Genomic DNA, 17,231 nt, shown 5'->3' on the forward strand with positions numbered 1-17,231 from the left:
CAGTGAGCATCACCCACAGCACAAATAACCTCATCCTCATGGGGTGGCCTGGTCCTGAACCCCAATTCCTCCATGGAACACTGCTGCAAAAACCTTTCCTTGCCCTTCCTTGTGTGCTCCCCTCAAACATTCCCTTAATTCCCCAGCCCATCATCCCAGCTCAGTGGAAAGGAAAACTGTCATTTACTAAATCAGATTTGATAAGCAATTTGCAATTTTTTTGACTGTGCTCAAGAAGATCCATCCCCAGCTGAAAGACAGAAGAATTGCAGGAAAATTTTCAGATGGTTCCAGCAGAGGAATGCCTAGTAAATGCTGCATACACTCTTTTTACTAATAGTTCTAATTTATTCGAATTATTTTACTAATTGAAATAAAACAAAAGTAGAAAACAACCATATAAAACCCTACACAACAACTTACAAAAGTTACAAAGCTGGCCTGCCACATTTCCAGTACTGAAGAGACTGATAAGAGACTAAATAAGTCAAGCTACAACCCACAAAAATTCTAAGTTTATCATCTCTTTTAGAGCTACAAGAGGTTTTATTGTTTAATATTTTTTTAAGACTAGTAAATTCTTTACCTATGAAATAAAGAGGTTTTTTCCACTTTTCTCCAAATAAGTATTTTTCCTGAACCAATTAAGAAAAAACCTGATTAAATCTACTTTAGAAAAAACCCCTTCAGAGATTCTCTCCCAAATTTACCCTAAACCAAAACACTATTCAAGTGCTAAAGTTTTATCTGTGGCCAGTTTTGGTTTGTGTTTGGGATTTTCTACATGACAGGTTTGTTATATTTTACGTCTCCATCATCAGGACTTGGCTAAACAGTAGCCAGCAACATTTCTTTGGTTAATTTAGGAATTGTTATTTGTAGGAAACCTTGGCTTTAAATTGGGAAGGAAAATATTGAACATAAAATGTACAAGTAGGGAAGGGGAGGAATGCTAAAGCTAAAATGTGTAGCTGGCAGGAGGCTCAGGCTGTTGATCCCCTCCTGTCTGGTGGAAGAGCCTTTGATCACACCCATGCCCATGTAAATTGGAATCTGGGGGGAAATTTTCCTGGTTCCTTGGTGCAACAGTCTTTTTTCCATCATCCTCCTGTGTGAACTTTCATTTAAACTTGGAAAATGAAGTTAAAAACCAGCTTGGAGCTGCGTAGTTGAGGTGATAACACTTTGGGCTCTTTTAGTCAGGATTTTAGCAGCATTTTTTGGGCCAAGCTGCTGCTTCATGGCAAGCACTTTTGTTGAAGTCTGCCACTATTGGTTTTGGATTTCTTGTTAGTCTTGGCCACGAAATTACACTTGAGCTGAGGGCTCTGTGGGCATCAGGTCGTGCAAAATGCTGCAAAACAAGAGTGGTTCCAGTTTCTAAGCTTTTTTTTTTAGCTCTCTTGTGTGACTTTTTTTTAAAGTCACTTTCAGAATGTTAAATTAGTGATAGACAGTGCTAAATTAGTGGCAGGGGTATATGACACTTCAATGATTTTGGAGTACACTGCAAACTGAGAAATTAATTTCTGTTCTGCTTTGCTGTTTCCCTGGGCAATTCCCTAGGAGATTTTCAGAAGAGCAGCACACTTTGTTTTGTTTTGTTTTGCTTCAGCATTGAGTCTCAATGGTAAAAAAATCATACTTTAATAAGAAGAAATGATTTGTGGATGGGATAACTAGAGTCAGTGCAGGAGAGAGGAGGTGGTGACAGGAAGGCTGTTTCTCAGGAGGGGCATTTTTTATGGATAGCTGCAGTCATAAATATGAAATATAAATATTTCAAGGCATCGTATTTTCTTTAAATATTGTGTTATTAGGCTGATGGATGTTGGGATTTTTCTGGACATAGGAACAATGGAACAGTGCTTTCAATTGAAAATATTAATTTAAACTCTTCCATATCTACTGATTTGATTTAAAGGAAATTTCAGTGTATCACAGATGGTTTAATAAATGTTTTCAATATAGAGAGTGAACTTCTGAGCTTTATTGATATGAAGGCTTTTGATTTGAACAGAGATCTGTTCCTTCTTCCCAAGGGAGTTCCCAAAGTGGGGAGGGATTATTGTTTTGGCAGTCTGATCTTGTTGTGGCAAATATTATGTGGTTGTAGGCTGTGGGCAGACAATTCTCACTGTGGGCTGCATTGCCCATGTTTGCTGCAGTCCTTGCAGCTGTGGAAGTTGCCAGAGAGGAGTTGCCCTTTCCTGCTTTTTAAATCTTCTTCCTTTAATAAAAGTTCATAAGCAAGAAGTTTAGAGTTTCAGGCTCCTCTGTACTTGATTTCCTATCTTGATCCCCATTTTTTCTTAGGAAAGGCATTCTCCTTCTAGCGAATACCTTATGCACAAATACAAAATTATTTACAGAGTAGTTTTGCTCTTAAAATTAAACAGAATTGAGTTAGAGAAAGGAAGAGTAAATCTGAGTGGGGAGCAATTGAGAATTATCATTGAGTTCTGTGAGATACTAATGAAGAGAATTATATTGACATCCAGGAGGCTGTTGGGGCAGAGCTCTGTGTGGTAGAGGGACCTTGTGGCTCTGTGGTTTCTGGTGCAGTGCTGGGTGGAGGTGGCTCCAACACTGTGAACCTGGTCAGCATCTTCCTGGCCAACACCAACACCCCTTCTCTGTGATCCTGCTTATCTACAGAGATGCCAAAGCTGTGACTGAAGCTCAGCAGGGGAAAAAAAGCCTGGAAGGAGCCAGTTGTACAGAACAAAGAGAACGATAATGGTCTTAACTATGCTGGTTTTAGCTTTAAAAGGTTGTTATTTAGCCAAAAATATTGTTTTCTGACAGTACATAAAGCAGCATGTTTAAAGGAACACCTTCTTCATACTTGAGGTGTGAGGAAGAGAGAGAGACTCATTCTGGAAACACATAAAAATGACATTTAAGTGCAGGCTGATGGCCTCTTTAATCAGTAAATAACAAGGCAGTGCTTCTAAAGTGAGGAAAAGAGGGATAAATTATTGCAGTGGATCATGTACAGCAGCCAGCAGTGTTGTAACTCCTGATCAAAGCAGAGCTGTGTTTGTCTGTCGCTGGGAGCTTGGCAGAGGGGCCGTGCTGCTCTCTGAGCAACAAAATTCAGTGTCACATTTGAAGTGTGGGGTTTGTCTTCTTTGATTTCCCTACTGTCACATGAAAAGATAGTAAACACAAAGTCAGTAGTGGGTGCACAGATCTGAAAAACGCTTTGCTTACTCACTGTCATGTTTCATAATATTGTCTAACAGGATTTTTCTCTAATGCTCCTGGTGCACTTGATTTATGTGGGAAAGAGGAGCAGCTTTTCTGTTGTGCTCAGAATAGATGTGTGGTCAGTGCTTCGGTATTTGGATGAGACCCTAAATGAAGCAGAATTAATTTAGGGTCCAGGCAATGTGGGGAAGCGTGCCCCACTGTCCTTGTGCTGGTTTGCAGTCCCCAGGTACCTCTTCCATCCCTAACAGGTATTTGTGTAGTGCTGGACTGAGATCCTCTAGAAATCAAAGCTGGGATGGAATCTGAAAGGTCTCAGTTCCTGGCTAATGCTGCTTTAGTCTCTGCTGAAGGGGCAGCCCCTTGATTTTGACCCTATTAATTTTTTTTTTTTGTTGAAAACTTGCATGCTTTACATAGGTTCAGTGAGGAAAGTTTCCTCTTTTTCTCTGTCCCTGTGAGACCACATCTGGAGTTCTGCATCCAGGTCTGGTGCTCACAGCACAGGAAGGACATGGCCCCAAGAAGGACAAACACCCATTAGAGTGGGTCCAGAGGACTGGAGCACCTCTGCTCAGACAGGCTGGGAGAGCTGGGGGTGTTCAGCTGGAGAAGTGAAGGCTCCAGAGATCCCTTATAGCCCCTTCCTGTGCCTAAAAGGTCCAAGAGAGCTGGAGAGGGACTTTGGGCAAGGAGTTGGAGTGCCAGGACAGGGGGGAATGGCTTCACACTGACAGAGGGCAGGTTTGAATTAGACATTAAGAAGAAATTCTTCCCTCTGAGGGTGCTGAGACCCTGGCACAGGTTTGCCCAGAGAAGCTGTGGCTGGCCAGACCCTGGAGATTAGACAAGGCACACATGGAAGATTGGACAAGTCACATGGGAGGTGTCCCTGCCAATGGCAGGGGGTTGGAATGAGATGATCTTTAACCCAACCAGTCTGTGATTCCATCCTGTGAAAAGGGAAACACGCAGAGCGCTTGAGTTACCGCACGATGGGGGAAGGCCACGCAGCACGGCGCGTTTCACCCACAGCCATGTCACTGGATGTTTGGGGTGGTTTTGATTTTTGGGGTGTTTTTGGGGCTGGCTGGGCTGTGACAGGTGACGTTTCCCTCTCGCTGCCCACAGAGAAGCTTGCGGAAGCGCAGCGCAGGTTCACCACGCTCCGCACTGAGCTGCAATCCACCCTGGACGCGCAGAAGGAGGCCAGCGGGGCCTCCACGCTGCAGCGGCGCCGCAAACCCGTCTTCCACCTGTCCCACGAGGAGCGGGTCCAGCACAGGAACATCCGAGACCTGAAATTGGCCTTCAGCGAGCTCTACCTCAGCCTCATCCTGCTGCAGAACTATCAGGTACCTGCTGAGGGCGGCGCTTCCGCAGGGCCCTGTGTGTAAACGTCACCGTGCTTTGTGTGTCCTTTGGTGCCTCAGGTTTGAGCTTTTGTGGTTTTCAGATTCTGTGCTGCTTTAGTGTGTGGGTCTGGGCTTCATATGAGGGGATGGTGAGCTCTGTGCACAGAGCAGGGAAAAAAAACAATTCCTGCTCCAGCTGGGCACCAAGGACAAATGATCCAAATCTCAGCACCAAGAGCACAAACACCGTGGGCTGAAGAGAGAGAAACAAGCAGGATGGGACTTCATAACCTAAAGCTATAATTGGACAATTAACTAACTGCAATGGAGTTAATTGGACCAGAACTTATAAAAGTAAGAGACCCCATGTCCAGTTGTCCATTTTGTGACCATTTTGTTCATCTTGGCTGTGGCTCTTGTGCTGCCCAAGGTGGGTCCATTGAGGCCTTTTATTAAATCCCTACTTTATTCTTTAGCTCTGTCCAGTCTCTGTTCTAGGTCAGCCTTCAGAGTTGCCTCACTCAGTTTTTCATTTATTTCTTCCTTTTTGGGGGGGGCCTAAACACTTCTAAAGAAAAGACAGGTAGCAATGCACACCTGGTTGCTTTTAACTGAGCTAGAAGTGCTAAGCTGACCTGCTGAAGGACTTCTTCCTTTTCTGGGCTGGCTGACCCCAGCACCTTTGTCCAGGCAGGACCTCTTCCTTCTGTAGTGTGTTGTTCTATGCAGAGTAGGCTGGGGAGGAAGCTCTTTTATCTTATATTTGTCCTGAAACTTGAAATCCCAATGTTCTGTTTCCTCTTGGCGTTACCATGGTAGTGGCTGTGACCTTGCTGTATCAGAATTTCTTGCTAAAACATCAATTTAAAAAGATATATATTTTGATTTCTGCAGGATACAGGCTCATTTGCCTTGAGGTATGAAAACAAACCAATCTTTAGTTGTACTTGGGTTTTTGGCTTGGTTACAGATGCTGATCTTGTTCCAAAAATCTTGAAATAAAAATCTGAAGCTGTTAATATATTTTTGGCTGGGCTACCTCTTCTGGAGTTAAATGCTCTGAAATGCTTTAAAATGTTTTACTGTGAGGGGCTGTAGCTTGTTAAATAAGAATGTTGGAGCTTAAAATGGCTGCATCTGTATTTAGATCTTTGACAGATCTTTACTGCAGAATTTTACTAAACAAAAGTCACAGTCAGAATAAATTGAATACCACTCTGCTGTATGGACAGAACTTATTCTTCCAAAATTCTGAGTATTTGTACCTCTCCTACAGTGGTGTTATCTTTGAGCATGTGTCTGGAAACTCTGAGTTTCTTAATAAAGTGTTTCAACTATTGGTGGTAGTTCCTAGTTCAAATTCCTGGGAAAGGTGGAGTATCTGTATCTTCTTAGGAATGGAGTGAAGCAGCATCACCTGCTGTGATTTCTTCCCTTACATTTATTTTCTCTTTTAACAGAAGACAGCTATACTTTTAATTACAAAAAAAATCAATTCTGAGGCTTGATGAAGAATTTAAATAGGGGCTAACATTGATCATTCCCTTGGGAAATCTTCTCCTACTATTCCTCAGTGTAGAAAGGCAGGTTGCACACTGATAATTTTGCTTTTTGCTTCCATGAGTCCAGACCCACTGTAAGTCTACTAAACATTGATCTAAACCCCATCTGGTTTTTCACACTTTGCAGAGGCAGAAGAGCTGCTCTCTACAACACAACTCCAGAGAGAGAATAAGAAAAATATCCTCAAATTGGTATTGAAGTTGAGGACAAGGAATACAAACACAAAAACAGAGATAAAACTAAATCCCAGAGTACTACTGTTGTTAATCACTCTTGAGCTTAGAGTATAACGATGAGGAATATTCAAGCTCTTGCAGTTTTGGAGAGAAGAAAAAACAATAACCTGGTGGGAGGATGATGTACCTGAACCCTTCATGTAGGAGATAAAAAATGAAATCAACAGCAGCATTATAAATATCAAACTGGCTTTGATGAAATGCTGATGCCTTGATTTGGGTTACAGAGGAAGGAAAATCCACCTGAAGCAAATTCCTCAGTCTCTTAGGGGTGAACAAATGCATTCATTCCTGAGGTACACAAACCAACTGTCAAATGCAGCTATAAGCAGTCTTCAGGGCAGCTCTTGCATGTTTAAATGATTAAACTTCTGATAAAATGAATTTATACTTAGCAGCAGTGTATTCTTCTAGAGTGTGTATATACTTAAAAAAATCTATATATTTGAAATGCTGTGTTTTAGGACAAACAAATGCTGAGAAATCAAGCATATGATATTTAGCTACTTATTCTGTGTATAATATAGTGCATTTATTGAGTGAATAATAGAGGCTGAACCAGTTTTATTAAATTACCTTGCTAGTGCATTTCCTAATATATATAAGCAAAGATATTTGAGTCTCCTGTTGGATTCTACTTGATGGTGCATTATATTAGTGCCTAAGTTGCACTGTTTGTTGTCTGTGGAGGGTTTTTGGTTGGTTTTATTTTTTGTTTGTTTGTTTGGGGTTGTTTTTTGGCTTTTTTCTCCACAAAATGCAGCACAAATGGAGGTCAGGCTTGGAGAAGGCCCCTTGCCAAATAAAAGCAGCAAGAATAGCAAAATATCAGACTGCAGAAATGATATTTGTTCTGTTCCACAGTCCCATCACTGTGTGTTCCTTGTCAGAAGCATCACTGTGACCAGCAGTGCTTTTATCATGCACTTTGAGGTTGCAGAATTTTTGCAGCCAGAGGATGAAATGCCCCTGGAGAAGTTTTAGGGTGTCTGGTATAAACATATCCCAGCCAGCCAGGGCACCCCAGATTTAGGGATTGTACCCATGGCAGATGAAGGGATGTTATTTCAGGCCACAGAAAGGTCCCTGACCAAAAGCATCCTTTTGTTGCAGTTTTTCATGTGAAATTTCTGCTCTCCTTGGCGTGGAATGCTGGCTTTTCCAATAGAAAGTAATTAAAGTCTCTTGTCTGCAATGAGGCAGGTCATTATTGCTTTGGCTTCCTGCTCCTGTCTCCCCAGCCTCATTTCCCACCTAGATGGGAGGGTCTGGCATTAAATCACTCTAAGCATAATTACATTGGAAATAATTTCACTGAGTAGTTGGTGCCTCTCCCCAGGACATTAGATTTTGCTGTTTTCCCTGGTTTTCTTTCCAAGCTGCTCTCTAAGCTTTTTTCAGAAGTGAGTCTTGCCATAGTCTCTCTGTGTTTCTGCTGTTGTTTGAATGAAATATTGAGGTTTTTAGGCAGCACTTCCTGCACAATGAAATGCAGGATTGCAAACGCATTGTGCCACAGCAATTGCTGCTGTGTGATGAGCTCTGCCTGTCTCAGGTACCATACATGGGTGTTGAATCAGGGATCATCTATAACTTGGAAATCAACAGTTGATTCTTGTTTTAAGCGTTGTGTGCTTGTCTCTACAGACTGGAAAATTACATCTCCCGCATCTGCAAGCCTAAGCTGGTTTTGCAGTCATTGTGCAACATACTCTGTGAAAAAACATGCTGCTGTGGGGATGCACTTGTCTGGATTTAATCTGCAACACTGACAACTTTTATACAAAGATTTCCCTTCTATAATGAATTTACCTGGAGGACTTGATTTGAAACCAGTGTCAAGTTTAAAGAAGTCAGTAGCTCAGATTTTTCAGGAGGGAAAACCCCTTAAGGGTTATTTGTCTTCAGGGTAGCATCAGGCCACTTCTTGCAGAAAGGAGGAAAGTGGAAGTGATCTGGCTTTTCAGGAAATAAAAAGCTTTAGGTAGCTCCCTTTTTATGGCACATTTTTAATTTTATTTGCTAGGATTATATATTCCTTATAATAAAATAAGAACTCAGAAACTTCCTGACAAGGAATGCAATCATTTTGATTCCCATTAACGATTGATTCTCATTTTGATTCTCATTAACGATTCCTTTGTCGCTAGCACTGGGGAGAGAACCATTTCTTTTTCTTGGGAGATGGCATGGGTTTAAGAGATGGCTGGGGTTTAAGAGGTGGCTGGGGTTTAAAAGCCAGCATGTTCTTTCCCTTGCCTGCAGAACCTGAACTTCACCGGCTTCCGCAAGATCCTGAAGAAGCATGACAAGAACCTGGAGACGACACGAGGGGCGGAGTGGAGGGTGGCCGAGGTGGAGGTGGCTCCCTTCTACATCTGCAAGAAGATCAACCAGCTTATCTCCGAAACAGAGGTGAAGAGGCTGGCCTGGGAACTGCCAAAAATCCCCCCAAAAAGGGGGGTTTTGGTCACTGCTGGTTTTTGGAAGTGTTCAAGCACGGGTTGGATGGAGCTCTGAGCAAACCTTTTCTAGTGGAAAGCACCCATGGCAGAGGGTTGGAACAAGATCTTTAGGTCCCTTCCAACCCAAGCTGTTCGATGACACTGTAACTCCCATAGTGTTTTGCCCTCTCTATAGCTTGTATTTACCACCAAGGTGGGTAATAATTGATTTTGAAATGCCACTGTGTCACTGTAGGATGCAAAATAGCATGACACAGACATGTTGCTCTTTCAGGGTAAAAGAGACTTTTTAATTTCTGACTCCAACATTTATAGATTTCCAAAAGTGACAGTGGATTGGAGGGTGAAAGTGCCACCTCTCCAATGACACTGGACAAAACAACAGTCCATTAAATTTCTCCATAAAAGACTGCAAAACAATAAGTTATTTACAGAACGTGTGAGAAAAAGTTCATTACAAGAATGTAAACATCAGAAGGCTTAGAAAATCTTAAAAAAATCAGGGCAACACCACTGACTTCTGGCACTGCTTACATCATTATGGGTATGTTCTCTTCAGCTGGGAACTTCTCCCTTGGCAAAGCCTAGTGCAGCTTTAACTTCTGCCATGCTGAGCTTTTCACATCTTTGTATTAAAAGAATACTGGGCCAGAACTCACCTCTAACATGGAAACCAACCTTTAGGTTTGGTTTGACCACGTGCTCATCATCCAGGTGACCTTCAGTGGTGTGTGTCTTTGTCTCCTCAGGAAGTGGTGACCAACGAGTTGGAAGATGGAGACAGACAGAAGGCAATGAAACGTCTGCGTGTTCCACCCTTAGGAGCAGCTCAGGTGAGACATGGGGGTTGTGAAGCAAAGCTGCTCCTCCAACTTGTCAAGGTGCCAAATCAGATTCAACATCTGAAGGAAACAGTGGAAATAATTGATGTGAACATGCATGGGGCAGGGCCAGATAATCTGCTTTAGTTCCGGAAGGTTTGGAAATAGGTTACTGCTCCTGATGCGTGCAGACAAGGTAATGGAGGGAGGAGATAAATGGTAAAAGGAAATTTGTACTAATAAAAGCATATGCTTAGTGTTTGTGTGGTCTGGAATATTTTTCAAGAGCCATTGAGACTCCCAAGCTCTGTTTCAACATGGCAAGAATATTACACAGCATTTACAGCTTAAAAAAACCTCACTTCAAAAGCAAGAGTGCAATCAGGGGTCAGGAGCTTGTGTTTGTGATTTTAAGTTGGTTCTGCAAACTAATCTGACTGTGCTGATAACCTGTTTACCTCACCTTAATTCTGCTGTGGCTTTGTTCACAGCCTGTACCAGCCTGGACTACATTCAGGGTTGGATTGTTCTGTGGGTTGTTCATTGCACTGAACGTCACTGTCATACTTTCAGGTAGGTGTCCTGCAATGCCTGGGTTTGGGTGGATTCTCCTCACTTAGGGAGCACCTGGACCTGGATGTTCTGGGTTAAATCAGAGCCATATCACATTGGTGTGATATAGGTTGTGGTTTTTCTCATGTTGTATATGTCAGTGTCGAACACAAAAATCCTTTTCTTCTGGTTTCCTCCTTATTTTTGGAGGGATATTCTGAGGATGCAACATCTATGAGTAAAAAGGGATTTTTATTTTCATTCTGGGAACACACAACCCATGCCCACCTTGAGACAGTTGCTTGTAGAACTTGAGCTTTGCATGGTGTTGACTCCCTAAAGAAAAGTCCACCAGACACAGGGCCATGTGACCAGATGCCACTCGGGATGGAAATCAGTCACTCATGTGGAAATTCCTAGAATTTCAATGCCTGCTAATGGAATTAATTGACTTTTTCTTATTGGCAGTAGTTGGCAAGATTGTTTAAAAGCTACAATTAATGGGTGCATCTCTCAGGCCCTGGCTTTATTGTGCTTTATGCCTTCTGAGTTTGGCCCCTGATTAGAGTAGTACTGCAGATCCAGACACAGAGCTTTATCACAAGCAGCTTTACTAATTGTGTGTGTGATTTCTGGAGTGTTGTAACTTGCTTAAGCAGTACAAAGGAAAAGGCTTAACAAATCAACTTACCAGCTCTTGCATTAGGGAAAGCCCATGTCTGTGTTTTTATGACTTAAAAGAATTTTTAATCGGATGTTTCTGTAATTGGATCCAGCCACCTCTTGGGATAAAATGCCTCTGTTTGAGGGGCTGTTTGCAGTGTTTCCCATTTGGTCTTCCCATGGTAGAGGCATGAAGTTGACCCATCTGCATGAAGGCACTGTTTAATGTGTAGAAACTGTTCTTTATTCATAATTTCTGTTTCTTAAACATTTGATCTCTGTGTGAGATGCAAAGTGATTGAAGCCAGTTGTGTTTGTTCTCCCTCTCGGTGCGAAGAATGAAAAAGTGAGGCAGCTGTGAGAAGGAATTCATAAAAATGATTATATCTCTAGAGCAGGTGTTACTAACCCAGTGTGGGTAATAGGTGTGTTGTATCAGCAGGCATGATCTGATAGCTGAGCATTAGTGCAGATACTGGGCAAAAACCTGGATTCCAAGTGCAGAGTGGGTGTTTTTAATTGGCCCATACTTTGCTAACCTCTCAGCTGCTTTTGCCAAATTGTTTGTGTGATTTGATCAACTAAGATAGGATTTTAGTGTTCTGTGTGGAGAACTTGTGAAACAGCATCAGAGCGTGGCTTCTGCCAGTAACCCAGTGCTGCACTGCCTGATTTGAAAACTGCAGCAGCATTTTACAGAGATAAGTTCATCACCACTTGGGGTCTGTTAAAGGCTGCAAAGCTCCAAGTGGATCCCAGGAGGGTGTCACCCTAAAGAGGACAAATTCTGAGGCTTCACTGTTTCTGTATGGGCTTCCCTAAGTGCCAAGCTAGTGTGTAAGTGAGGTTGGAATTTCACAGAAATGTGCATTTATTTTATTAGCCAGAAACTTGAAGAGTTTCATGCAAAATCTCAAACCCTTGCCATGGTCCTGCTCTTGTTTGAGAATTAGGCTGCCATTAGATTTGTCACCAGAGATATTTTCATTTCTTAGTCAGTATTTTTGGGGCTACCCTGCCCTGTTTGGAGTTTTGACCAGATGACCCATTGTGGTTCCTTCCAATCTTATCCATTTTGTAATTTCCCTTGGCTTTCAGGTAAAAATTTGAAAATCTTTCTTTGCAATTCCAGATTTAAGACTCATTCCTTTCAGCTTTTCTGGGGGTGTGTAATTTCTGTCCAAAAGTTGACTCTGTTTTGCCTGAGTCCAAGAGTCTAAAGTTTTACATTTAAAGCATCAGTTCTGGAGTAATTTTTTATGCGCAGCTTTTTCTCTGTAAGTTATGTAGTATAAAGTGTAGATGCTGAACACATGAAATTCCCTATGGATTTGCTTTCTCTGAGAAAACAGTTTGAAAAACTTGGGACTATAATTTTGGCAGATCTCTGGGAATAAATTCTCAGCCTCAGTTCTGTAAAGTGCAGGTTCTTTCTTTTACCCCTCTTAGAAAGCACATGGGTGAGAAACTCTCAATGAAACTAAAAGTGAGAATTGAATAACTTTATTTTATTTATACTTTTCTCATCAAACCTATGCCTAGTGACCAGTCCTTTGCAAAGAGGTTTATGCTGGAGAATGCTGCTGCTCTATAAGGCTGCTCATGTTTTGAAACGAAGCACATTTGTTTCCAAACCCCTGAAAACTGAACAAAGGAAGCAACAGGCTTTCCAGCACTGCTGCCTTGTGCTGGGATTTCTCTTTGGGTGGGGCTGGGTGTTGTAATGCTGACCATGAATATGTATTGCATTACCATTGTACTGAGACCAGTGATTAGGAGGGTTTAGCATTGTTTTAAATGCTGTAAATGGTTCCTCTTGGTTTTGTGGGGAGCTGAAGTGTTTGTGTATCTGTCTGTTGGGATTTCATCTCTATTAAAGCAGAATATTTAAGTGTCTCTAGTCAGATTTATGCTGGTGCTGTCCCTTGTGCCTGTAGTGCGAGGCAGGGATGCTGCTAATGACTGGATTACAGAAGCTGGAAAGGGAATTTTCCCCAGAACGCTCCTAAATCCTCTGACAGGCTCGGCAAAAAGTCCTCCACTTGCTGGAACATGCAGTTGTGTCCACGTGTACCCTGTTTTCTCAGAGTACAGCCAAACATCTGAGATCCAGGGTAAAGCCTTGCTTTGTGACACGACCTCTGTTATCCCTAAAATCCTTCCTCTTTTTTTTTTTTTTTTTGTCTTTGCCAGGTGTGGCTTTTATAGATGGACCAAATGTGTGGCCACTGGTGAGAATCTATCGAGGTGGCTTTCTCCTGATAGAATTCCTCTTTCTCCTGGGTATCAACACCTATGGCTGGAGACAGGCTGGAGTCAACCACGTCCTCATCTTCGAGCTCAACCCCCGCAGCAACTTGTCCCATCAACATCTCTTTGAGGTGAACAGGAGGGATTTTAGAGTGGCTGAGCCATGCTGAGGATCAGCAGGATAAATCCTGCACCATTTCCTGGCAAGGACTCCTAATACAATTAGAAGAGGAAGTTGCTGAAGTCTGATTAGATTACAGGATTGAGCACTGCTCTCCCTTTTCTTCTAATGAGAACACATTGCAGGTTTTGAGGCTGTGTTTTCATTAGGTGTTTGGTTGGTTGGTTTTTCTCCTGCAGATTGCTGGTTTTGGGGCTGTGTTTTCATTAGGTGTCTCTTTGTTTGGTTTTTTCCCTGCAGATTGCTGGTTTTGGGGCTGTGTTTTCATTAGGTATCTGTTTGTCTGTTTTTTTCCTACAGATTGCTGGTTTCCTGGGTGTTTTGTGGTGCCTGAGCCTGCTGGCATGTATATATCGTCAATTCACCTACATCCCCATGCAGGTGAACCCACTCATCTTGTATGGCTTCATGTTGCTTTTTCTCATCAACCCTACCAAAACCTTATATTACAAGTCCCGTTTTTGGCTGCTCAAACTATTGGTAAGTGTCAAGGCTGGTTGAAAGAAGTAATTGTGTGTTTAAATGCTGTGGCTGAGCAGTAGCTGTGAAGTGTAAACAAGTGTCACTAAGCCTCAGGAAAAGAGGGATGCTGAGGGGTGCTTATGCCACTGTGATTTATAGAGCACACCTGATCAGGTGTTGACTGCAGATAGTTTTTGAGGATGAGTTTGCAGAAGCATATTCTGCTTCCTGTACCAGTTGACTTGTTAACCTTCCTATAGACAGCTGTTTACAAACTTTTCCATGTATGGAAACCCTTGGATGTCTTGCTTGTTTATTCCTTAACCTAGTGAAGCAGATGGATTAGAGGTCCAGTGCTCTCAAGCAAGGCTGCATGGATGCTCCTTAGCCCAAACTGGGATAGTGCCAACGTTGAGAGGGTTCACTGATGGAGAGACACCCTTTGGAAAAGTTACTGCCTATAAAATTCATGGGTGGGGTTTTTTTCTGTTGGTGCTCTTAAACAAACTCTTTGTTTGAGACTGAGCTCTTTATTTTCCTGTAAGATAGGTCTGGTAAATTCAATGTCAGTATGTGTGCTGCTTCAGTATTCCAGTTATGGGTGGGAGCTCTGCAAGAGCAGTTTTCAGACTTGCTGGGTGACTCATGAGTTTCTTCCCAAATGGCTGTTTCACATGCTCTTCCCCACCCTGTGCACCTTTTTAAATTGGCTTTAATCAAGCTGGTTCCCCTGACACATTCTTCTTGCCAGCACTGCTCTGAGAGCTTTGGGCAGAAGAGGGTTTAGCTGGCTGGTTTTTTTTCATAGAATCATTTCAATGCCAATTAAAAGAATTAACTTTATCTGGAACACAGCAAAGATGAGACACAGCATCATGCTTTGAGGACATGTGTGCAGGTATACACACAGTGAATTAACCTCTCTGAGCTCACCTGTTATTTGATTTAATGGCTTGCTGCTATGCCAGCTTCTTCTTTTGTGCCTTCCAGCACTCAGCCATCCCTCACAGAGGTACCTTCAGTCCCAAGCCTCATTAGTCTGACTGCTGTCCCCTGGTGTGAGGGGAAGCACTGGATGTGCTTTAACCACATGAGCAATATCTCTGCTAATTTACCTTAATATCTTGCCTGGGTGAGATGCTCAGTCTCCACAGAGCTGTTAGGCTGTTTGCAGCTCCTGCCCTGTCTCAGTGATCTGCAGACTGTGCTGCAGTCTGAGATAGAGTTGTAGGATCATAGAATAGCCTGAGTTGGAAGGGACCTTAAAGATCATTGAGTTCCAACCCCTCTGCCACAGGCAGGGTCATTTTCCACAATCTCAGGTTGTTCTGAGCCCCATCCAACCTGGCCTTGGACACTCCAGGGATGGGGCAGCCACAGCTTCTCTGGACAACCTCTGTCAGGACCTCCCTACCCTCACAGGGAAGAATTTCTTGTATGTAATCTAAACCTACTCTATCAGTTTTAAGCCATTCCCCCTTGTCTGGTCACTAAGTGCCCTTGCAAACAGTCTCTCTCCACCAAACCTGAACCATGGAATATCTTGAGTTGGAAGGGATCCATAAGGTTCACTGAGTATCTTGAGTGTGCAGAGGCCAGTTCACCCCAAGGTCTGCTAGGGGATAAAAGCCTCATCAAAATGCAAGATCACCTTAATGGTGGGAGATGACATGGTACTTTTGTGCATTATGAGGAAGGGGAAAGAAGAGGTCAGACCACATAAAGAGCAGCTTTTATTGTGTGTACTTGACCAGCTGGGTGTATTTTATTGCTCCATGCAGCTGCCAGCAGCTCTCTGGGTAAAAGGAGGTTTAAATAGTGCAAGTCTTAGAACTGTTCTGCTCACACAAAATCAAGTTTGGTGAGCGTTTTTCTTCACATGCTTCATATGTTTCATTTCTAGTCAAAACAAAATCTGACATATCAGGTGTAGCAGAGCATTACTGGCACTTCAGATTTTTCTGCAACCAAATCAGGGGCATGCTTGAGTGTGGTAGCATTTCCTCATGGATCTAGGAGTCTTCCTGCCTCCCTCTGTGACCAACATCAACTGCTGGTTGAGGGTGGGATCTCTTGTGCTAATCCCCGAGGGATGGTGAAACATCAGAATCTGAGTGAAAGAAGTTATTTAGCCTGTAGTAAAGTCTAATTCCCCTGATGGGCTCTTCTTTCTTGCCTGGGTGCTTAGGTGAGCATTCTTTGTGCCTTTGCTGCCAGATGAGAGGCCCCTGAGTGCCCTGGTGTGGGCTGGGGAGAGCAGCTCAGGGGAGGAATTGGATCTGAGCCCAGGGAATGTCCCTGTGCCCACGCTCTCTGCAGGAGCTCCATGGCCACACCAGTGCAGGGAGCCTGTCTGGGAGAGGTGAAAAGCTAGCAAGTGCTCAGCTCAGCTCACATATCTGGCATCTCAGCACCAATTAAAAGTGCAGGGATCAGCACCAGGAAGTCTGTGCTCAGGCTGTGGAATTGTTGATAGAGAATTGCAACTGGTTATTGAAACTGAGCTGCACCTCTGGTGCTTTATGACTTTATCCTTATCTGGAGGATGCTGAAGACACTTCTCAGCTGTGAAGCCAGGAGCTGGCTGTGGTAGCTCCACTGGAACTGGGGCTGCAGCTCCAGCTGTGCCTGGGCAGCTGGCAGAAGCCACAGTGCCAGGCACATGGCATTGGGAGGGTTCAGGGGGCAGCTCAGGCTCTGCAGGAGGGTTGACTCAGATGCCAGTGCCAGATATGTCATGGATCTATCTGTTGACTCCTCCTCAGCTGTAACCTGTAGGTGGAAAACTTCTACTCTCTTTAAAGTTTTATGCTGTCACCTGGCAGGCTGAAGTATTTCCCCCTAAATTAAATAACAAGAATATTATTTCTTGGGGTTTTTTTTTTCCTTAGGGAGATCTGTCTGTAAAGCTGTTTTCACATTTCATTTGCTTAGCTAGTCTTTGTTCGTGGACAAAACAATGGTCTGTGATGAAACAGATAAAGACAGCATCAGGGAGTGTTGGGAAAAGGGAGGAAAGGGTTTTTATAAGGGAAGACTGGTGTGGTCTTTGACCTCTGTTCAGCAGCTGGGCACCTTTGAAGACAGCCCTCCCTAAAGGCTGGCCTTGTTTAACCCTTGGCAATAGGTGCCATCCAACATGAGCACAGAGCTTTCTGGGTCAAGATCCATATCTGCTTTATGCCACTAACTCTTAATCCCCTATTTGGCTTTGAAATTTTAGGAGCAGAGCCTTAAATCTGCATTACAGGCTGAGGGGGATGTGTCAGTCCTTTCCTGGCTTTGTGCAGCTGTGCACCCTTCAGGTTAATAAGGAGAGCAGTATAAAAGATCAGTGTTAGCCTGTGCTTTCATTAATTTAAAGGTTCATAAATCCCAGAATGACCGGATGGTGCTGGCGCCTTCTCTGTGAGAAATTGGCTATTAGTACCTACAACTAACTGGGTAGGGAGAGGGGTAATCAAAGGTAA

At 43.1% G+C, this 17,231-nt stretch overlaps 1 protein-coding gene across 1 annotated transcript in view; it reads left to right on the forward strand.

Annotated features, from left to right (window-relative positions):
* The window catches only part of XPR1 (xenotropic and polytropic retrovirus receptor 1), a 106,417-nt gene that overhangs the window by 63,906 nt on the left and 25,280 nt on the right, over positions 1 to 17,231 (forward strand). Inside the window, exons 3-8 of the mRNA XM_031063307.1 lie at positions 4,345 to 4,568; positions 8,633 to 8,782; positions 9,582 to 9,665; positions 10,145 to 10,226; positions 13,062 to 13,249; positions 13,600 to 13,779. Of these exons, the coding sequence (XP_030919167.1) occupies positions 4,345 to 4,568; positions 8,633 to 8,782; positions 9,582 to 9,665; positions 10,145 to 10,226; positions 13,062 to 13,249; positions 13,600 to 13,779 (908 nt within the window). The remainder of the gene's footprint in view (positions 1 to 4,344; positions 4,569 to 8,632; positions 8,783 to 9,581; positions 9,666 to 10,144; positions 10,227 to 13,061; positions 13,250 to 13,599; positions 13,780 to 17,231) is intronic.

Source organism: Geospiza fortis, unplaced genomic scaffold (genome assembly GCF_000277835.1).
Source record: "Geospiza fortis unplaced genomic scaffold, GeoFor_1.0 scaffold506, whole genome shotgun sequence".
Classification (NCBI taxonomy): domain Eukaryota; kingdom Metazoa; phylum Chordata; class Aves; order Passeriformes; family Thraupidae; genus Geospiza; species Geospiza fortis.